We start from the raw sequence: 23,036 nt of genomic DNA, 5'->3' as shown, positions 1-23,036 counted from the left end.
TTGGCCTCAAAGCAGATGTTTACAGGCTCTTTTTCATTTATAGGGTTTATTCTGGCCAATTATATGGAAGGAGATGGGAGTGAGCAAGAGTTAATAAAACTGGTAAACATTTGGGAAGTTATAGGCATCAAGAAAAGAAGTCCAGATTTATATTAAAGTGTTCCTTAGACTAGACCACTGTTCTGACTTCCTTCTGTTTTGTTCCTTAAAGACTTGTACATTCAGGTTGGCCTGGCAGCCAGATAGGGCCCTTCCAGAACTTTTACATTTAATTAATTAATTATTTAAATTTGTTGGCCACACCAGAAGCACAGAGTCTTAACCTCTGGACTGCCAACCTCTGGACTGGTCTCCAGGGTTGGAATGAACTTCACGTGGGGGATAAGCTCTTCCCTATTTGGCATCCAAACATTCCTACCCAGGTCTCTCCATACAGCTCTGCATGGACTTTTTGGACATCTTTCTTCATCTTGGCCCTTTAGTGTCTGGAAGTCTGCAGTGTGTATTCAGTAAACAGCTGGCTCTACCCCTACCTCAATCTCAGCAACTTTGCCTGTGGTTCTAAATCAGAGTCTAATTCCAGCTTCCTTGGTGGCCACTTGGCATTCAGAGTGGGTGGCACTATCTTAAGAGCCTGACTGCCTTACATATATTGTCATTTCATGAGCCGCTCTTAACTGCTATACCTCTTATAGGAAGGAAGGGTAGAAACCAACAGTTAAGGAACATCATGTCAGGTGTTTTCACACAAACTCAAGCTTCATGTATGAGGTTTGAGGGGGTGCATCTGACCTAAAGTACTTTTCAGAGCAAAAATAATATGTATATTACACCCATCTACTGGACGGTCAAACTCTTTTTGGCTGACATTGCCAGCGCTACCTGCCTCTCCAAAGGATTTACAATTTTTCAGAAGCAAAATGCCTTAGACAACCAGAGTCTCTGCACACATGATTTCCCCTAAGAGGAGAAGAGGGTCATTTCCTCACATTCTTAAGTGCCCTCGGTTGCCTTAGTTATTTCAGGGAGAGTTTTGTTAATTTTGCAAGGCTTCTGAAACTTCCCTTCCTAGCAGGTTACAAAGACCAAGTTCTCACAGCTAGAAGAACTGTTCTGAATTCTCTTAAGCAACAGAGGCGCCTGGGCTCCTTCCACCACTGTCACCCAAATTCCCTATATTGTGTGCTCTCAAGAGCAGGAAAACACCTTCTGAGCTTTCTTTGCAGAGTCCGAAGTTCATTAATAAATTTGTAATTACTTGTGTCGCAATGAACTCTGGGTTGTTCCACTTCTGTATTGATACCTTTTTTTTTAAAAAAAAGCAAACTTTTGCAGAAAATGTGTTAGTGTTAACTTCTCATTTTCACTGGTCAAACCCTGCATGCGCTGGTCTCTCACTTCTTGGAAATTAAGCCATTTCCCGGAAATCCATCAGTTAGTTTCTTTTAGCAAACTGGGACGGGGGAGGTACAGATGGAATGGCTGGTAGAAGTTTTGGTGAACTCACTTACAGAACTACTGTTTTCTGAGGGTGGTAACCAATGCGGCCATGGCCATCTCTCCCACACAGCATAGAGCATGGCTAGAGAGACTGACGTGACAATAATCATGACAAAGTGTGATGAGCCTTAAAAGGTAGGGAAGTGAAGGTGCCAGCTGAACATGAAGTGGGGACACTTAACCTAATTTATAGGTCTGGGGAGGCCTTCTGGAGGCAGCGACCTTGAAGCTAAAGCCAGCAGAGTGAAAGGCAGTGTGGGTGAGGGCAGAGAGAGAGGAGTCTCTCACCCCTGGAGGTTGGCAGGCAGAGAGGGATCTTCGGAGCCACTCTCAGGAGGCTTGACATTTTAGGTGCTGGAGTTCCTTCCCAGCCCAGAACGTCCTAAGCCTGACAAAGGTAGCATGTGGTCAGTCATCCTCTCCTTTGGTGCCCATATTAAGATAGGGACGATCACAGCAGAATGTTCTGCCTGTGTCGAGAGCAGTCTCCAAAGGGAACCTCTTTGGTCACGCAGGTTTTCACTTCCAGTTTTCAGAGTACAGTCTGAATGTATGTAGACAAACAGACCACTCAGCAGCTCTGTCAGTAATTTACTGCAGGGTCACTTGGGTCATTTATAAATCTCTTCTTCCTTTTCCCCTCCCTCTTGCTTCTCCCCACTTGATAGCATAGAGGATTGTGTTTTTGCACTATTTTGTGTTATTGATAACAAAACATAATCAAATTTCTACTGGAGTTGGTCTAAGCAGAAAGAATGAGTCCTAGAAGAAAAACTTCCCCAAGGAGTCCTGAAAGAGGGGACTTCCCTGGCAGTCCAGTGGTTAAGACTCTGCACTTCCACTGCAGGGGACACGGGTTTGATCCCTGGTTGGGAAACTAAGATCCCACGTACTGCATGGTGCGGTCAAAAAAAAAAGGAGTCCTGAAAGAGAACTCGTGACTTTCTGGGGTCACCATGAATAGGCCACCCTACAAGTGAGTATGGACATGAGGAGACTTAAATCAAGGTGGTATAGCAGACAGAGCTGGACTGGGTGTCACTGAGTGGCCTTGAGCAATATCACCTCATGGGCCCTGGGGATCATACCTGTCAGATGAGAGCTGGACTGCTGCTTTCTAAGATCCTGCCGACATACAAGTGCTAGGAATCTTTGAAGGCAGAGAGAAGAATGGTATGAAGTAGAACTTTGTAGACACGCGAGAGGTGCTTGAAGCAGGTGTTACGTAGAACTTGGAGATAAGGAGGCCTGGCTTGGGCCATAAACTATAAATTAATAGCAGCTCCCAAACAGGAAGAATGGCAGTGTGTATATTCGGAGTAGAAAGGACCACGGATGGACCGACATTGCTAATTGATCTGCTCTGTGGAGCCTGGGAAAATCAGGGTTTATTATTATGAATAAACCCTGCCCCTCCTGGCAGAGGCACATAGATGCTCACGTGAGCCACACAGCTCCCTGTCTTTGATGTCAGGGAGCTGCCCATGAGTCTTTCCCTGTCGGGTCACGTTGGAGCCCTGTCTGTTCTCCATGTCCTCGGAGCCTCCTTGGGACCATTAGCTACCTCCTGGTCCCTCAATTTCATCTGGGCTGGAAGATGGCTGTTCTGTTCCCTGAGGGGCCCTTGGGGCTCCCCCAAGGGAGTTTCGTGTATTCCACAAAGTTCATATTTGAAGTGAGACCATCCCAAACCTTCCATCCAGATATCTTGAAAATCCATCCATGTTTGTGTGCTATGGTAACAGACAAAATCTTAATTTTCCAGAAGAAAGAGAAATCTTTTAATATCATTTTCAACATTATTTTGGATTATATAATTTTGTATAAGAGCAATGCCATAGCTCATTTTGAATTATTGCATTTCTTGGCCTTTTGGTTTTAAAGAGCTATCGTAAGGATAATGATAATGATAATGATTAGGAACAAGGCACAGGAGTCTGGCTGTGCCCAAATCCCAACTCTGCTACTTGTTGAGAGTATTACCTTGGGTGAGTTAATCCATCTCAGTTTACTGTCAAGAAAATGGGGATGAGTACTCACAGTTGTTGTGATGCATGGAAGTTGCTTAGCACATAATAGTGCTTAATAAATGGGAGCTACTGTTATGTCTGAGAGCTACATTTTTATTATTAGCTCCATTATTTTGACTAATAAAAGTATTAACATCACAGCCACAACAAAGAAGTTGCTCCCAAGTGAACTTGAAGAGTAGCTTACCTTTCCTGGATTAGATGGGGTAAAGAGTAGGGGAACAGCTTCTTTTAGCTGTCCCACAAGCATTTCTTCCCTTCATACTGCTTGGGCTCCTTGCTGGTGAAGGACGTGCCATTGACAGATGCCACAGAAGTGAATGTTTCTGAGTCTTTAACTGTGCTGACATAGGCTTACAGAATAAAGACCCCTTTTAAAATATAAATGGTGCTTTAACAAAGTTTTAAAATCTAAGTTCCTTGATTCCAGATTTACTGATGCGGATACTCTAAGATGATCAGTGATTCTCAATAGTGGCTAGTGGCCACCCAGGTTCAAAGGTGGGCAAATTGTTCAGCTTTTCTGTGCTGCAGTCTCCTTACTTGTGAAATGGGAATAATAATAAATAGCACATCTACCCTCTGGGTTGTGTGAGGACTAATTGAGATAAGCCACGTTGAACACTGAGCCCTCAAGATAAGCTGGTGTTAACATTTGGTTTTGATTATTAATAGTGCCTGTTCTCTCTGCACAGACGGAACTTATAATGGATGCTGCCCATAAACAAAAGAGCTTACAATTCAAGAAAACCATGGATGTAAGTCTCACTATGTTGCCTTTTTTTTTTTTTGTAATGTTGATATTTTCTGATATCCTGTGCTATGTGTCAACATATTCCTGAAAATAACATTAGTGCAGTGTTTTAGGGAAAACAGCCTTTGGTGGTTTGACTTTCTATTTAAGGCCTTGGAAAGGTTGAGGATGAAATCAGACAGAAGAAATACAATGATGTTATCTTTCTGGCAACCTGGGAAGGTATAGCAAGTCAACTTAAATATTTCAGACCAGGACATGTATACTTTATGATGTCTTTTATCTTGTTGGGTTTGAGCTTCTTCCCTGTTAAGACTGTTTTGAATCTTCTTCCCTGTTAAGACTGTTTTGAATCTTGATTTCTTACCTATTTTTATTGAGTTTTAAGATATCTGCAAATAGTAAAAGCCTCCTTTACTTTAAGTAATTTATTTTAAAAATGCTTAACAAGATAGAACTAAGAGAAGTTGCTGGGGACCTCACTCTAGCTTTTCATGAATCTCTTAAAAATGAACCTTTGTTACTGGAACATCTGTGACTCCATCTTTGTACAGAAGTATCATCATGATATTCTATGACTATGACATCATATCTGGTAACTTCGTCAAAAAAGAAAATGTCACCAATGTTGATGGCGTATGCAGTCTGTTCTGCATTTTTTATTCTTTGATGCAGAGCACCTGAAAAGCGATTGATAAATAGGGAATGATGTCAGTGTAATGCAGAAATGGTGTTGGTTGATATATGATTACTCCCAGAACTTTTATGTTTTGAGCAATCTGGGGAAAGCTCTCTCACAATTAAAGAGAAAGCCTTATTGAAATATAATTTTCCTATTTCCTCTACCTACATTTAGAGCAATAACAGTGTTAATATTTTTGCTTCAACTGTCAAAAGTAATTTAGAAAACTCAGAAGAGAAAGGAAGACTATTGTATTTACTGATTTTTTGCTTGGTGTGTGTTTTTTCTTGTGCTGTTCTAAGGTTTCTTCTTTTATAATTTTCTTTTGCTTGGAGAACTTCTTTAGCCATTCTTCAGGGTAGGTCTGCTAGTGATAACTACTCTTAGTTTTCCTTTAGTGATTTCCTCTTCATTCTTAAAGGATATCTTCACTGGGTATAGGATTGTGTGTTGACAGTTCTTTTCTTTCAGTACTTGAAAAATGTTGTGCCACTTCCTCGTGGCCTCCATAGTTTCTGATAAGAAAGCTGCTGTAATTCAAACTGATTTTCTCTTATGGATAAGGTGTCATTTCTGCTTTAAGATATGATATTTTCTTTTTTTAGTTCTCAGAAGTTCACCTCTGTGTCTTGTCATGGATTTCTTTGGCTTTATCTTGTTAGGGGTTTGATCAGCTTCTGGAATCTGTAGGTTTATATCTTTTGCCAAATTTGGAAAGTTTTCAGCTATTCTTTCTTTCTTTTTTTTAAACTTTTTATTTTATATTGGAGTATAGCCAATTAACAATGTTGGGATAGTTTCAGGTGCACAGCAAAGGGACTCAGCCATACATATACATGTATCCATTCTTCCCCAAGCTCCCCTCCCATCCAGGCTGCCACATAACATTGAGCAGAGTTCCCTGTGCTATACAGTAGGTCCTTGTTGGTTATCCATTTTATTTTCTTAAAAAATATTTATTTATTTAGGCCGTGCCAGGTCTTGGTTGCAGCACGTGGAATCTTCGTTGCAGCATGCAGGATCTTTAGTTGTGGCATGTGGACTCTTAGTTGCAGCATGCATGTGGGATCTAGTTCCCCAACCAGGGATTGAACCCAGGCCCCCTGCATTGGGAGCGAGGAGTCTTACCCCCTGGACCACCAGGGAAGTCCCAGTTATCCATTTTAAATATAGCAGTGTGTTCATGTTGATCCCAAACTCCCTAACTATCCTTCCCCCCGGTAACCATAAGTTCATTCTCTAAGTCTGTGAGTCTGTTTCTGTTTTGTAGATAAGTTCATTTGTATCATTTCTTTTTAGATTCTGCATGTAAGGGATATCATATAATATTTATCTTTCTCTGTCTGACTTACTTCACTTAGTATGACAATCTCTAGGTCCATCCATGTTGCTGCAAATGGCATTATTTCATTCTTTTCATCAGTCATTATTTCTTCAAGTACTTTTTCAGCCCACCTTTATCTCCTAGGATTCCAAGGACATGAACGTTAGATCTTTTGTTATGGTGCCAAAGGTTCATGAGGTCCTGTTCATTTTTTTTTCAGCCTATTTGCTCTCTGTTTTTCAGACCAGGTAAATTCTATTGTACTATCTTCTAGTTCACCAATTCTTTCTTCTATCTCTTCCATTCATACACCCATCCTTTCATTTAGTATATTTTTCAGTTCTAAAATTTCCATTTGGTTCTTGTTTATATCTTCTGTTTCTTTGCTGAGATTTTCTTTTTCTTTGCTAAGACTATCAATTTTTTCATGTTTCAAGTGTGTTTGCAAATGTTTATTGAATATTTTTATGATGGCTGCCTTAAAATCTTTGTCAGATAATTGTAACATCTCTGTCTTCTTGGTGTTGACATCTATTGATGGTCTTTATTCATGCAGTTTGAGATCCTCCTGGTTCTTGGTATGATAAGTGATATTCAATTGATTTTGGACATTTTAGGTATTCTGTTGCAAGACTCTGGATCTTATTTAAACCTTCTATTTTAGCTGGCTTCCTCTGACACCACTCGAGCAACTGAGGTGAAGTGCCACCACATAACTGCTATGAGGGGTTCCAGGCCAGGTTCCCCACCTTGGCCTCCACTGACACCATAGGGTCAGTGTGGCCTTGTTACTACTGGGGGTTGATTAAAGTTCTGAATCCCCATTAGACTTCCTCTGACACCACTGCAGCAGGGAGGAGGTGTACCTCATTACTGCCAGCTGGGGGTAGTGGAAGCCCAGGCTCCCCACAGAGTCTCCACTAGCTCTGTGTGTGGGGCTTGTGGGCCTTTGTTACCTCCTGGTGGGGATGAAGGTCCCAGTCCCCTATTGGTCCTTCTCTGATACCACCTCAGCAGGGGAGTTGGGAACCGCATTATAGCCTGGTGAGGGTGGAAGTCTAGACTCCCCACTTGGCCTTTGCTGGATGTGTGGTGGGCGGGAGGGGGGCATGGTTTCTTTATGTGGTGTTTGGCTGCTGTACAACGTGGAGGCTTCTGTCCTGCTGTGCTGCCCCTTTTCTGGTCTTTTGGCTAGAGAGGGGAGGTTTTCATCGGGGCTTTTTTTATTTGTTTATGCCCACTGGCATTTCTTGGTTGTCTGCTGCTTTGGCATTCATTCTGTGATATAAGAGGCCCAAAGAAAACCCAGGGCACTCACTTCTAGGTTTCTCTCTGAGATCAAGGACATCAGCTAATCTGCCTTCTTCTCTCCACCTTTCAGAATCTTATGTTTGTTTTATGTAGAATGTCCAGGGGTTTTAGTTATACTTGTGTGGAGGAATAAGGTAGAGTACATCTGCTCCATTTTCTCTGGAGCCCATATAACCTTTTTTTTTTTTTTTTTTTTTTTTTTTTTTTTTGTGGTACACGGGCCTCTCATTGTTGTGACCTCTCCCACCGCGGAGCACAGGCTCCGGACGCGCAGGCTCAGCGGCCATGGCTCATGGGCCCAGCTGCTCCACGGCACGCGGGATCTTCCCGGACCGGGGCACGAACCCGCCTCCCCTGCATCGGCAGGCGGACTCTCAACCACTGCGCCACCAGGGAAGCCCCCCATATAACCTTTTAAAACGATATTTTACGATATGCTTTTAGAGCCATAAATATGATCATAGCCCATCAATCTTACACTAAGAATCTAAGACTCTATCTTTAGGAAATCATCCAAAATAAGAAAAACAAAATGCACTACCGTGTTCACTACCTATAATGAAAACTACAATGTACATGATTTAGTGACAAAAATGAAGAAAGAGTAAATTGTGTAACCTTTAAAAATATTATTATGAGGACTATGTAACAACAGAGAAAAAGTGCTTAATATGTCATATTAAAAAAACAATGCACGAAAGAGAAAGATTGATAACTGACATTAAAATTTAAGACTTTTTGGGACTTCCCTGGTGGTCCCGTGGCTAAGACTGAGCACTCCCAGTGCAGGGGGGCCCAGGTTTGATCCCTGGTCAGGGAACTAGATCCCATATGCCACAACTAAGAGTTCTCAGGCCACAATTAAGAGTTCGCAAGCTGCAACTAAAAAATCATGTGTGGGGCAACTAAGACCCAGTGCAGTCAAAAAAAAAAGTATAAAAAAGTTTAAGACTTCTTTAGAGCAAAAGAAAAAAATATCATCTTATACGTGATAACAAATGGGAAAAAATATTAGTAACTTATATAATTTATAACCAGTTAGTGTTCCTAGTATAGACTGAACTCTTAAAAATCAATTAAAATGAAGAATGCTCCAAAAAAAATGTAGGTAAAAGACATGAAGTAGAAATGACATATCACCTTAGTAATGAAATAAATACAAATAAAACAAGGCATATGCCAACATTCTCAACTCTAGTATTAGAAAAGGTTAAAAACATTGTCTTATTTTGGTGTTGGTAAGAGCATGAGGCCATATACCCTCACGTACGTGTTTATAGGAGTATGAATTAGTGAAAACAATTACACTTCTAGGAATCTGACCTGTAAATTCACACTACCCAAAATAAAAATCAGAGTATTTTTATGTTATACAAAATGGGAGATAAGGTAAATGTCCACCAGTAGAGAGTTGGTTAAGAAAATTATGGCAGTTATATATGTATGTGTGTGTATTTACAACCATTAAAAGTGTTCAGCTACAGCAAAGCAAAGGAAACCAGAAACAAAAAGAAAAGATAACCCATAGAATGGGAGAAAATACTTGCAAATGAAGTGACCAACAAGGGATTAATCTCCAAAATATTCAAACAGCTCATACAGCTCAATAACAAAAAAAAACAAACAACCCAGTCATAAAATGGGCAGAAGATCTAAATAGAAGAAGACATACAGGTGGCCAGAAAGCTCATGAAAAGATGCTCAACATCACTAATTATTAGAGAAATGCAAACCAAAACTACAATGAGGTATCACTCCACACCAGTCAGAATGGCCATCATCAAAAAATCTACAAACAATAAATGCTGGAGAGGGCTTCCCTGGTGGCGCAGTGGTTGAGAGTCCGCCTGCCGATGCAGGGGACACGAGTTTGTGCTCCGGTCTGGGAAGATCCCACATGCCGTGGAGCAGCTGGGCCCGTGAGCCATGGCCGCTGAGCCTGCGCGTCTGGAGCCTGTGCTCCACAACGGGAGAGGCCACGACAGTGAGAGGCCCGTGTACCCCCCCACCACCAAAAAAAAAAAAAGAAAAAAAATTGCTGGAGAAGATGTGGAGAAAAAAAGGAATCCTCCTACACTGTTGGTGGGAATGTATGTATGGAGGCTCCTTAAAAAACTAAAAATAGAACTACCATATCATCCAGCAATCCCACTCCTGGGCATATATCTGGAGAAAACCATAATTTGAAAAGATACATGCACCCCAATGCTCATTGTAGCACTATTTACAATAGCCAGGACATGGAAACAACCAAATGTCCATCAGTAGAGGAATGGATAAAAAAGATGTGGTACATATATACAATGGAATATTACTCAGCCATAAAAAAGAACTAAATAATGCCATTTGCAGCAACATGGATGGACCTAGAGATTGTCATACTGAGTGAAGTAAGTCAGACACAGAAAGACAAATATATGATATTGCTTATATGTGGAATCTAAAAAAAGGGCACAAATGAACTTATTTACAAAACAGAAACAGACTTAACAGATATTGAAAACAAACTTATGATTACCAACAGGGAGAGGAGGGGAGGGATAAATTGGAAGATTGGGATTGACATACACACACTACTATATATAAAATAGATAACTAATAAGGACCTACTGTATGGCACGGGGAACTCTACTCAATACTCTGTAATGACCTATATGGGAAAAGAATCTAAAAAATAGTGGATATACATGTATATTTATAACTGATTGACTTTGCTGTACAGCAGAAACTAACACAACATTGTAAATCAACAATACTCCAATAAAAATTTTTTTAAAAAGTGTTCAGCTGCAGGCTTCATGCTTGATACAGAGAAGTGTCTATAAGATATTGTTGCATAAGAAAAGAATTGTTGCATGAATATCTTATGTGCTTGTAATTAAGAAAAGTTATGAACTTTTGTTTCTATGGTGTGTAGCAGAGAGAATTATAAGGTTGTTTACTGAAAGGTTAACCCCAACTGAACTGCAAGGGATGCTGAGAAATGTAGGAAAGCACGTGAGATATTTGATGAGCACAAACCATCTCTGCAAAGGTGTCTTGATTCTTAGTCAAGCATTTTTTTGGGGGAGTATCATTTTTATTTATTAGCCAACTGATTCACAGCTTTGCTTTGTTTGAACAAGTTAAGTCTTTGCTTCAAGAGTTGAAACAGAAAATTATTTGATTCACTAACTGTAGTTTGTGAACTATTTTCATACTGCTGATAGTAATGGTAGCACAGGAGAGACCACGGCCTGCTTTTAAACTGGCTAAAACAGAATTCTATAAATCAAGAAGGAACATGACTACCCTTGAGCTACAGAAATGATGGGATTGATGCCCTCCCCGCTGTCCACATGCTATGAGGAGGCACGTTAGAATACTGAAACATAGTTAGAGTTACCAGGACCAAGTGATTGCATCTAAGTTCTGAGGGTTATGAATATTACATATTCACATCCTATAGTTACATAAGTGTTTGATTTTGCCTATTTCAAATTCCATCTTTTGTTTCAGTACATTTTTAAAGCTCATGTACTTTGTTTTTGCCAAATAGGAGTCGTTACTTCCTTGATCAGGTTGCCACTACATACATGATTTGGAAAAGGGCTGGAGAGACCTTCCAAAGATAGACGAGAAAGAGCATGTCCTCTGAGTGCCCCCAGTCTAGTGGTGATCAGAGCCCTAATCAGTGAGCCCTCTTCTCTCCTGGGCGTGGGGGGCTAGGGTCACTGTCTGCTTATCTGTTTTGATCCTCTTTTGGCTCATAACTACAAAGGCAAAGAAGAACTACGAGCAGAAATGCCGAGACAAAGATGAAGCAGAGCAGGCTGTCCACCGGAGTGCCAATGTGGCGAACCCGAAGCAACAAGAAAAGGTACCTGGGAGAGCAGACAGCCTGAAAAATCTGAGATTTACATATATCAAGCTAAAGCCAATTAATAGTCTTAATAAAAAATGGACTTGCACTCTGAGCTCCTGGCAATACCCTCCTTCAGGCAATTAGAGTCCTCGGAGCCAGAAAAACCCTTGTCCTATTTTGGGGGTTGGGGAAGAGCTAGAGGAGCATAGCCACAGGGGAGGGGGTTCTGATGTTTTCATGTTTTTTTCAAAACTCAGCTCATGTATTCTTTATAGCTAGGCTGCCTCCTGCTTGGGTGTTTTATACATATAATTTTATAAAATCTGGATATAAGATCGTCAGCAATCAGAAGGTAGGGAGGGATATGTTTTTAGGAAGATGTAGGACAAGATGCTCGATGGCTATTTTCCAATGGTGTTAAGATTAGAGGGCAAGTTGAATGACTAACTCATGAGAGAAATATAGGTTAGACTTGAACTACAACTTGTCTCTTCTCAGTCATTGCTTTAAAATCTGTTTTGCCTTTAGAAGCCTAGCCCAGCATTCCTGACCTCTTTTTTTGTTTGTTTGTTTTTGTTTCTGTTTTGTCCTCACAGCTTTTTGTGAAACTGGCAACTTCAAAGACTGCAGTAGAAGACTCAGGTGACGGGTCTGCTCCCAAGGATGGGGGAGGATTGTGGTGGGGCTTATGTTATCCTAAATCTGTCTGAGAAAGGCAGTTTTATATACCATACAATAGTGAATATATACATATACAGTAGGATTAACAAGGTATGAGAAGGGACGGAGGGGGAAACAGGGAAGGAAGAGGGGGGGAAGGGAGAGTATATGGGAACCTGGGAGAGCGGGAGGAAGCAAGTGAGGCAGCAGTTTCTGGCCATTGCTGCCTTAGGTCTTGCCGCCTGACAGGTGACTGAATGGTGGGGGTGGGGGGGAGAGGGGAGGTCAAGTGGCAGCTGCTTTGGACCAGGTGCTCACTCCGATTTATTGGGAACATCTATCTTAAAACCCCTTTTCAGCCCTGATAACTCTTCTCTGCTGTGAAAGAAACAACCAAGTCGTGAGGCCTTGTCATCACTGAAGTCTAAAATCCAAACCAAGTGTTTGCAAAGGCTTCTAATTCCCAGCCACAGTGTCTTGCCGGAGACAAGCCTCTCACAACCGTGGTTGCTTAAGTTTCTGAATCCAAAACTGAAGTAACTTGGTAGTTCACTTTTCTGCACCCCTCATTGTTTGTTTAATTTTCCTGAAAATGGTAAGAGGTGGAAGGAAACCCTGGCTGAGGTTCCTTGTCAGCTTTCACTTTTCCTTCCTTGGAGCATTTCTGGCTAATTGCTTGGTTTTTCTTTATAAAGAATGTGATGCCCACCTTTGCTTACTTTTCATGGGTCTGCGAGCCCCCTCCCATCCGGTTTCCAGACCCAGGCCCCTCCCCTCCATTGCAGACAAGGCGTACATGCTGCACATCAACACTCTGGATAAGGTCCGTGAAGAGTGGCAGAGCGAACACATCAAGGCCTGCGAGGTACCTGGAACCCGAAGGGCGGGTCTTCCTTCCTCTACTTCTGTAGAATTACTTGAGGGCAAATTAGCAATCTGGAATTTAAGTGGAGAGTGGAAGGAATTGGAATGCTTTCCCCCAAACCTTGTCTTTCTGCTTCTTCCCGATCCTGACCATGCTGTCCCACTCTGTTCATGGCCTTGCTCTGATGTTTGATTCACACGGGTATGAAGCAGCTGAATCAATTAACAGTTGATTCATTGATTTCCTATCGAGAGCCTCACCTGTACTTGCTCTGTGACAGAGGAATGCAGATGGCAGGAGAGCTGACCTAGAGTTTTTTATTCTCACACATTTTGTTTCACCGTTGCCCCCCTCATTTTCAGCACATGCCTCACAATGACCCAGAGAAAATAAAGACACAACCTGGAAACTTCCTCAAGTTTCTGTCACCCTGTCTACACATTTTCCTTACCAGTGGTTCTCAAAGGGAGGTCTTAGGACCTGTACAAACATCATTGCCTTGTTAGATGCAGATCTTGTTAGAGATGCAGAGATGCAGGTTCTCAGACCAACTCCAGGCCTCTGGAATCAGAAACCCTGGGCATGGGCGCAATAGTCTCCATGTTAATAAGTCCTGCAGGTGACTCTGCTGTGAATTCAAGCACAAGAACTACTGATCTTCACCACCCTCCCTTCTCCTGTGATAGTGGTAAAGGGCTGCTCTGCCACCACTGGGCTCAGGATCCTCCAGCTGGCTTTCCCCACCCCCTTGCACACAGCTCCCTTTCACAGTGGACTTTTATTATCATTCACACCTCAGCTCCTTCCAGCTTTCAAGCCTGCCACTGCTGCTTCTCCCTTCTCTTCACAGCCAGGCTTCCTGGGGGAATTGCCTGCACATCCTCATTGTCCTGCCTGTCCCAGTGGCTGTGTCTGGGGTCTGCTCCCCTGCAGCTGTTCTCCCAGAGGAACCAGTGGTCCCCTTGGTGTGAGGTCCAGCATGCCTTTGCAGTTTCTAATTTTATTTGACCGGTCTTTAGCACCTGAAACTGTGGGTCCCTCCTAAAACACTCTTTTCTGCTTTACTTCCTTAATTCCACAATCTAATGGAAAAGCCTGAAATAAGAGTATTTTTATATGGTTTTAAAACATGCAAAGCAATATCATATACATCTTATGGTTACATACATATTGTCAAAATCTGCATAAGAATGATAAAATTTAGGATAATGGTTATCTCTGGGGGAGGAGGAACATAGTAGAGATTGAAGAAAGCACACAGAGGCTTTAACAGAATCTGAAGCAAATATGGCCAAAAGTTTTGACAAAGCTGGATGGTTGGTATGTGGGTCTTCCTAATGTCACTCTCTATGATTCTGTCTATGTGAAATAGTCTATAATAAAAATAATGTAATATTCATATGTAGTACTTATATACTGTATATGAATAATAAAATATTTATAGATGAAATAGTGTATTTGCTTCAAAATACTCCAGGGAGTAGGTGCGTTGGTAGGGAAATAGGTAAAACAGTCAGTTGTGAGTGGATAAGTGTTTCAGCTGGTGATGGGTACATGGGGATTCATTATGCTATTCTCTCTCCTCTTGTATATGTATACAGTTTTACATTATAAGAAGCTTTAAAATGTAATAGTTTTGTAGTCAACCTTTAAAAAATACATTAATATATAACATCCACTGTTGAATACTATAGCATCCACTTTATAGAATAGTTTGATTTTCCATAAGTTGTATTTGCTTATATCCAAAAACTATTGTTCAGGCAGTGACTTTTTAAACAACTTTTTTATTAAGGAAATTTCAAACATACACAAGGATAAAATACAAGTGCAAGGGTCCCCATGTACTCATCAACTAGCTTCAACAATTGTGACCGTCTTGCCAGTTGAATTCACTCATTCTGGGAAGGGGTGAGAAGGAGGGCAACTCTGAACTGGAGGCTCTGGCAGGCTGCCCAGGTACAGATACCCATTAGGCAGTTGGAAATGTGAGCTGGAATTCAGGTTAGAACATTGACGTTTAGGTTCATCATCACCTCTTACCTTCAGAACTATATCCAGTCCTATTTGTGTTAATATGTTATTAGAATCCATTTGCATTCTTTGCCTGAGTAAGAGTTTATGAGCTTCCTCGGTGGTGGGTGGGAGTACGCTAAATGGGACAATAAGCTTACAGATAATTCAAGGTTGAAATTGTTTCTTAAGTCATAGCCAGTCTAGACAAATGGCCCCTTTCTCTGCATATGTACATGTAGTTTTGTTTCTATAGGTGTTTGAGACTCAAGAATGTGAACGAATAAACTTCTTTCGGAATGCACTGTGGTTACACATGAATCAGCTGTCACAACAATGTGTCACAAGCGATAACGTAAGTCAGAGGCATCCACGGAGGATGCTTTGCATATTAGATTCATTAGAGTGGAAGGAACCATAAACATTTATTAGTTCACCCCCCTCATTTGAGGCCCAGGTAGGTACAGTGACTGGCCCAAGGCCACACGGTGAGTATGGACCCAGATAAACACCTAACCTGCCTGACTCTTGTTTCACTTTACCACTATGACTTTCTCTCTAAGAAATAAAGGGTCAGAGCAGGAGAGCAGAGAAGGGAGACCCAAATGCAGTTTAATTTATGGAAAACAGAGATGTCACAAAATGAATGTGAGTCCCAGAGACTGCTCCGGTCTGAAATGAGGTCACTCCAGGACAGCACCAAGGACTAGCAGACTGAGCCATGCCCAGGCTAACGGTCACTCCAGGGCTCAGGATTTACTTCAGCAGTGTTTCGGGGCCATTAGTGATCCAGATTTAACTTGTACACAGCAATTGTCATGGGTTCCCAGGTCTCAGGGGGACATGAATCAAATTATCACCACTTTCTTTCCTAAGAAATAGCCACCCTCGCTTAGATGGGACATTCACTTTAGAAGAATAATTAAACACCCAGAAAACAAGTAGGATTGACTGGAAGAACTTTTCTCCAGTTGTCTTTGCATTTGTGTGTAGAATTGGTCATGGGACTTGGTATCTATTTTCTTTGTCCCATCCGTAGTTTTTTTAAAAAAAATCTTTCCACCAAGGTTTCTGTGCTGCTACAAAAAAAAAAAAATCTATATTTTTTTGTCATCTTTAAAAAAAATTTAAATGCAGCTATGCATCAGAGAAATCCCTTTATTTGAGTCCAGGACTTGGGAATGTCTTCTTTTTTCTTTTCAAAGCAAAATTTGGAAAACAGCCATTCATCAAACCTCCTATTTTAATAAGCTGTGTCACCATTTTTATGGACATATACCTCTACCTTGATTTATCTTCTTTTTGTTAGATGTATGAAGAAGTCCGTAAGAGTTTAGAAATGTGCAGCATTGAGAAGGACATTGAGTACTTTGTGAATCAGCGCAAAACTGGACAGACTCCACCAGGTGAATGGAGCTGTAGGGTGGGGGGTTAATTAAGCAATTCTATTAGTCTTTCTTATCACAGGTCATTGAGAATGGAAGTCATCAGCCTCTTAATGTTTTATGTCTTGATGACTCCCTAGCACCCATCATGTACGAGAATTTCTACTGCCCCCAGAAGAATGCTGCCCCACCAGGAAAGGCTACGGGGTCTGACTTGGCAAGGTAATATCCAGCTTTCTTTCACATGTAGAAAAGTACTTTTGGGGACTTCCCTGGCGGACCAGTGGTTAAGACTTTGTTCTTCCACTGCAGGGGGCGCAGGTTCGATCCCTGGTCAGGGAACTAAGATCCCACATGCCGCAGTGTGGCCAAAAAAAAAGAAAAAAAAAGAAAAGTACTTCTAAAGAACATTTTTATTTTTAGTGTTCCAATTCTAATATGGACGTATTAGAATCAGAACATATCTCTACCATTGCATTTGCTTAGTGAGTGCTAGGTTTTTGGCAATAGCATTTTTAGGACAAATGTTAAATGGGTTGTACTAATCATAGTTCGAGGGGGATTGTATCATGCTTGAGTGTAATTATTATTACTCATGCATGAATCCTATACCTTTCTTGTAGAAAGCAAGAGTTGGAAAACTCTGGCCCCCTGTGAGTCAAATCTAACCTACCTGTTTTGGTAGGGCCTGCAAGTTAAGAATAGTTTTCATGTTTTTAAATGGTTGAAAAGAATTGAAGGGATACTATTTTGTGACATATGAAAATTACATGAAATGCAAACATCAGTGTTCATATGTAGAGCTTTGTTAGAAGATGACTGCACTCATCTGTTTCCATTCTGTCTACGGCTGCTTTCTCATTGGAGCTGAGTAGCGATGAGATAGAAATGCTGTGTGGCCAGAAAAGCCTAAATCGTTTGCTATCTGGCCCTTTACAGAAAAAGTTTGCTGCCTTGATATAAAGGATCCTGAGGGAAGAGAAACTTCTGTTTCACATACAGTCACCTCGGAGTCTAAGCTGTTGAATTTTCAGTCCAGTTTTTAAAAAGATAAGGGAGTGTTTGACGGGGAAGTGCAAGTTCATCACCACTGTTTAAGAATGCCAAGCGCTGCTCAAAGCAGTAACTTTGAGTTAGTTCCTTTAACCCTGACAGCAAGGTAGGAACTGTTTGACTTCCCATTTTTTTATCAAGGCGATCAGGAACTCTTGCCCACATGACTGAGATTTCTGGGCTGCGGGGCAGGGCTCTGTGCGTCCTGCTCCCCAGAATAATGTAACGTCTGCAGCCTGGATCCAGGAGGTCAGCGCTGCAGAGCCTTTGCTTCCTCTGAACTTTTCTTAACCCTCCGGGGCAGAAACCCGATCTGATTAGCATGCAGTGTTTGTAGAGTGAAGTAGAAAGTTAGAAAAATAACAAGAACTTATCTGAAAGATTTTGGTTTTCATTTCTTACAGGAGAAGACCTCTCCCAATTCCTAAAAGTTTACCAGGTAAAGACTGTTTGAAATCTTAGGTCAGCTTTTATTTAAGGTTGAGTAGCTAGAATTTTGAAATAAAAGGAAAGAAGGGAATAAATAGAATCAAATTTCCAAGAGAATGAACCTATTATTAGAAACTATAATACTGTTTGTCACAGAGTGGAATTTGGTAATTCGTGGTCTATTTTACAGCTTATCTAAGAGATTTCAGCTACTCAAGTACCAAAAGAAACTTATAAGGCATTCTTACTAAGAGATTATTTCAACTTGGACCATGAGAACAGCAAAACTGGGATACAGTTTCCTTTGGATTACACAGAAATGTAATTTATAGAAGATGTCTGGAAACTTGTAACCTAATATTATGTATTTTGTACACTGCCTATAATTGGATCTTTCACTGAGCACCCTGGTCTCTTTTTCTCTCTGAACTCCTATGATACCTCTGGGAGAACCACACACTTAGTGCTTTTTGTTAATTTGTATTCCCTGGATAATTACAAGATCCTTGAGGGCAGGCACTTTGTTTTCTCCTGAATCAGTCACAAAACATAACACAGTATTGGGCACATAGTAGGTGCTCAACAAATACCTATTATTTGAATAAAAGAAAGATATGCCTATCTATGTTCAAAGGAAGAGGGAAGAGATATCTTGGGCTGCATTTAGCATCTTGGCAAAAATTTAGTGACTGAAAAATTTAGTGGCTGAAATTACATCTTTGAACTAGATAAGGATTTAAGTTAATTGATTTCTTATTACCTTATAATTACCACTTGGTACTGTGGGACTTACTTTTGTCCATTTTTGAAGGTGATTTTACTGTGGGGACTGCTATCTGGGCATGGTTGAAAAATGGCAAAGAAATCATAATAGGGATTTCCAATATGTTTTCTGACTTGTAGTTATGACTATTATTTGTAGGTTTTGTTGCCAGATATATTTTCTTCTTACAAAATGGCAGTCACCAGACTCTGAGTGGGATGCCTTGATTTGAAAAGGGCTAATATATTATCATGAAAAAATGTTAACTTAATGTTGCTCTGTGTTTTGCCCTTTGCAGATGACCCTGATTATTCTTTGCCTGATAACTACAGTTTGATCTATCAGTAACATCAATGGTAAGAACCTTTCATCTTCACAGAATCAAGTTGTGTTTAGACTGGTGATTGTATTTTTGAAGTCTTTGAAGCTTCTTTATAACATCACTGCAGGCAAACAATGCCAGTGCTTGGAAGTGGGCACATCAAACATTACTTGCCTGCACTCCTCTAAAACCACCCACTTTGTGACTTACGGCCAATTAGCTGTTAGGACAGAAGCCATGGTTTTCTTGATTAGACAGAAATAATCAGAAAGTATGATTTACATTTACATGTAAGTCTTCAAATTGCTTAAGAAGTGTGTTTATAATATTTAAGGAACTTTGCTGCAAAAGATAGTGGATATTGAAGACGTAAAAAACCTCATCCTCTAACTATATATACCTTTCTGACCAACAAACAAATTGTAGTCTTTACAGCCAGTCATCACGTCTGCTTCATTTCATAAGCCTCTCTCTTTCTCATGGAAAGAGGCCCGGCTCATTTTGGAGGTAGAGCAAGAACGTGGGAAATCAAGTGACATGGTGTTCAAAGGTAGAACCTGCTCTCCAGAACACCATGCAGTGATGGCTATGTGGTGGGGCATCAGCAGCTCCAAGAGTTTATTTTTATTTTTTACCTTCCTTTTTTCCTCTCTCTCTTCTTTCTTCCCTCCCTCCCTCCCTTCCTTTCCCTCCCTTCCTTTCTTCCTCCCTTCCTTTCTCTCTCTCTCATTCCTCCCCACCTGTTCCTCCTCTCTTTTCCCTTCTTCCCTCCCCACTTTCTTCCTTCTCTTCTCTTCTTTTCATTTCTCTTTTCCTTCCTTTCTTTCCCTCACCCATTTGGGTAAAGTATATATTCTAGTTGCTTAATAATAGCATTTGAGCCAGCAACTGTAGTTCCTCAGAGCCCAAGAATCTGCTGTTTGAATGTAAGATGCCAATACCAACACATTTACTGAAGTTTGGTCATTTCATTGGGCCTCATTAGTGTCTGTGCCAGCTCAAGGAGTAGGAATCGAGCATGTATAATTGACTGAATTTAAGAGAATTTTAAAGAGGGAGTCTACCTTTATTAGTAACTTTGTTAAGCGACATCACAACACTTAAAATAGTTTGAACCTTTGGAATTGACATTTAAATAGTAATCTTTAGGAATTTGTGATTTGTTCTGCAATTGTTGATTTTAGCTGCTATTCTTGTTTTTAATTCTAACATGTTTAGGTAAAGATAGATTATGACTTTTGAATTAAAAATATGTATATAAAAATATAAATGTATGTGTTATTTATCATAAAGCAACATTTTTATTCCATTTTTCATCAGATGGAATACCCATTTCTCACTGTTTGTTTTCCTTGGCCAAGCACATTGTTCTTGTTGAATAAAATCTCAATGTAGGAGCAGGGTGCTGATATGAATAGTTAATTCAAATGAAATTTCTTTATTATTTTCTTTCAGAAAACAAAGCTTTTTGTGGTTGGCGCTTCTGTGGCATGGAAGGAGGCACTTAAAGCAGCAGAATCTGTAGAAATTATGTCAATCAGGAAGACTTTGAAGTGAACCCTTGCTATAATTTTTTGATATTTTAAAATTTATGGTAGACATTTAGTTCAACTTAACCTAGTAGAGTTCTCCAGTTTTTAAAAGAAGTTTGCAAATTGCCCAACACTGAAGAATTATCCTTTTCCAATCAAGTTACTAAAGTTGTGAATGAATTGTGTTTTCTGCTTGATTCAAGAAAGTCTGTGGATTTGAAGCATTGACTCTTGGGAGTTGGGGCAGGGATGGCTGCAGAGAAGTCTGAGCCAGCAAGTCAGCAACTCAAGAAGCTCCTTTGCCTTTTGGGGGCAGCGTGGCACATACTCAGTGGTGTAAGATTTAAAATCACCTTCCTTTTTGGCTGGAAGATTTAGAGGCCATCTGATAACACTTTCTCATTTTACAGATGAGGAATTGAGTCCCAGAATGTGAAATCGATTTCCTTATAGTTCTCTCAGCTGACTAGGGACAGACGCAGAGGGAGAGTACAAGCTCATCCCACATCACCATCCTTCTAACCCTTCCTGAGACTGTGATGCGCATGTTGAAATTTAAGACGCCAAATGTTTTTGCCAGCATCTTTTCACTTGGGAAAGTTACCAGGGTTAAAATGTCAGATTTATTTTTATATGGCTCACTGTGTGTACTGAACTACAGAGCACCATATTTAATCTAATCTAAGAAACCATTCGTTGTAAAACATCCCCTTACTTTATATACCACTAAGAAAGTCAGTGGGGGAGTTGACACTTGTGACAATTAATGGCCAAGCCCATTGGAATCTGAGATGCTAAAGTGTGGGGGGAAAAGTATATCCTAGAATCAATGAAACATGGTATTTTGACTTTATCCCTGAAGAGAATTTTAGACCTACAAAGCCACTACTCAATCTTTGGTCTTCACAGAGAATCTTTCCCTTGCTAGATCCTGGAATTTTTAAAGTGTCAATCTTACCCTTTCACAAATATTTGGGTCTTCCTTTGGTCACCCACAAACAGCAGGGAGACTGGTCTAATATTTGCACACTGAGCAAATGGTACATTTTAGTTAATGACAAGTTAAAATAGCACTGGCATTTATTTGGGATGTTGTGAAATTCTGGTACCACAAAGAGCAGATACCTTCCTTTTCTTCTCTGTGCATAGCTTCCCCAGAACTATGGACAAAGTGATTGAAGGAAGATCGATTGTTTCCCCTTTTCATATAAGGTGCTGCTGAAAGTGGCGGGTTCTTGTCATAACCAGAAGCTTGCATCAGTTGGATAGCCTTTTGAAAAACTGGAGTTTGCAAAGGGTCATTGACTTCCCCAGATTGAACAGGCTCAGGAAATTTTCCTTTGAACTCAGAACACTCTATTTTTAAGTATTTTATTTATTGTTAGTAATTCCATAGAGATTTCAATTTTCTCTCTACTGGTCAGTGTAACTGATGTAAAAATATCTTAAGAATTGAAAATATCTTTATTTTATTGCTCTTCCAGTTCAATATGAAGTAAAATAAAGGTTCCTGGTGATTTGGGATTTATTTTGCATTTTTGTGTTAATTGTATCTCTCTTCCAAGCTCTATTTGACCCCTTGTTACATTTGCTATCATTAGACCACCATAGAAGGACAAACTGCCGGTCAGGGAAGCCAGGAGGAGACTGGCACCAAGCCACTTCCTACTAACTCTTCAGGTGCCAGATGCAGGGTCCCTTCCTCGGGGAAGCATGTTCCCTGCGTCCAGGCTTGGTGGGATCCCGCTGCTGTCTCCTTCCCCACTCTCACATTTTCCTTGTTATTACAGGATTCACTCTTGAAATTAATTGTTCAAAGTCTGGCTTCCCTCCTAGACTGTAATCTCCATGAGAGCAGGGTCCCTCTTATCGTTTTTCCTGCTACATCCCCAGAACTTGACACATAGTAGTAAATATGAAAGAACTAGTGGCCTAGAAGAAGATAACGTAGCTAGAGAAACAACCGGTTGAGAGAGAAGTAGGAGTGTAAAGGGAAGCCAGTCAAATAAGTTTACATGATGAATTTAGTAAGTATGAGCTGTTCTGCAGACTGTCAGCACCTTAATTTGGGTTCCAGCAGAAGCAGACCCTGGGATAAAGATTTGAATGCAGGTACTTTTTCTGGGGGGTGATCCCAGAATGCACCAGTATGGAAGTGGGGAAGTAAGACAGCGAAGGGAAGGAAAGCAAAAAAAAAAGTTCATTATCAAGCAAGTTACCACTGTGGGCAATGAACTTCAGCTGCTGGGACTCTTGGGTGACAGTGTGGGACCCACACCTCAGAAATAGCTCACATGAGGGGAGGGAGCTGGGATAGTCATTCACCAACTCCCACCAGTCACAAGTAGAGGGCTGCTCCTAGGTGGTGTTGGTTCCCTGGCATTTCTGTCTTGCCATGAACACCAGCAGAGTGGGTTCAAGCAGGCCGAGAGTCCTCACATGGTTCCTGGCAGTTGGAAGTTGGGCTGGCATGTGAGGAAGTGATAGGTACTGAGGGGAAGTGGATGGGGTGCTGGCAGTGCTGATCCCTGCACGGCTCAGGTCCACCCATGCCCACCTGCACTTTACT

General features: G+C 40.9%; 1 protein-coding gene across 2 annotated transcripts in view; it reads left to right on the top strand.

Annotated features, from left to right (window-relative positions):
* PSTPIP2 (proline-serine-threonine phosphatase interacting protein 2) overlaps positions 1–21,991 on the top strand; it is an 84,788-nt gene extending 62,797 nt beyond the window's left edge. For both annotated transcript variants that reach the window (XM_030867836.2, XM_060310585.1), the window contains 10 exons: positions 4,226–4,288; positions 11,362–11,460; positions 12,042–12,087; positions 12,891–12,970; positions 15,240–15,338; positions 16,293–16,389; positions 16,509–16,590; positions 17,826–17,860; positions 18,912–18,969; positions 20,391–21,991. In XM_030867836.2, the coding sequence (XP_030723696.1) occupies positions 4,226–4,288; positions 11,362–11,460; positions 12,042–12,087; positions 12,891–12,970; positions 15,240–15,338; positions 16,293–16,389; positions 16,509–16,590; positions 17,826–17,860; positions 18,912–18,961 (651 nt within the window). In that variant the 3' untranslated portion in view covers positions 18,962–18,969; positions 20,391–21,991. The remainder of the gene's footprint in view (positions 1–4,225; positions 4,289–11,361; positions 11,461–12,041; positions 12,088–12,890; positions 12,971–15,239; positions 15,339–16,292; positions 16,390–16,508; positions 16,591–17,825; positions 17,861–18,911; positions 18,970–20,390) is intronic.
* The last annotated feature ends 1,045 nt before the right edge of the window (positions 21,992–23,036 follow it).

The sequence above is a fragment of the Globicephala melas genome, chromosome 13 (genome assembly GCF_963455315.2).
Source record: "Globicephala melas chromosome 13, mGloMel1.2, whole genome shotgun sequence".
Classification (NCBI taxonomy): Eukaryota; Metazoa; Chordata; class Mammalia; order Artiodactyla; family Delphinidae; genus Globicephala; species Globicephala melas.
The sequence above is the reverse complement of the archived record's forward strand: the minus strand, read 5'-3'. Positions and strand labels throughout refer to the sequence as shown.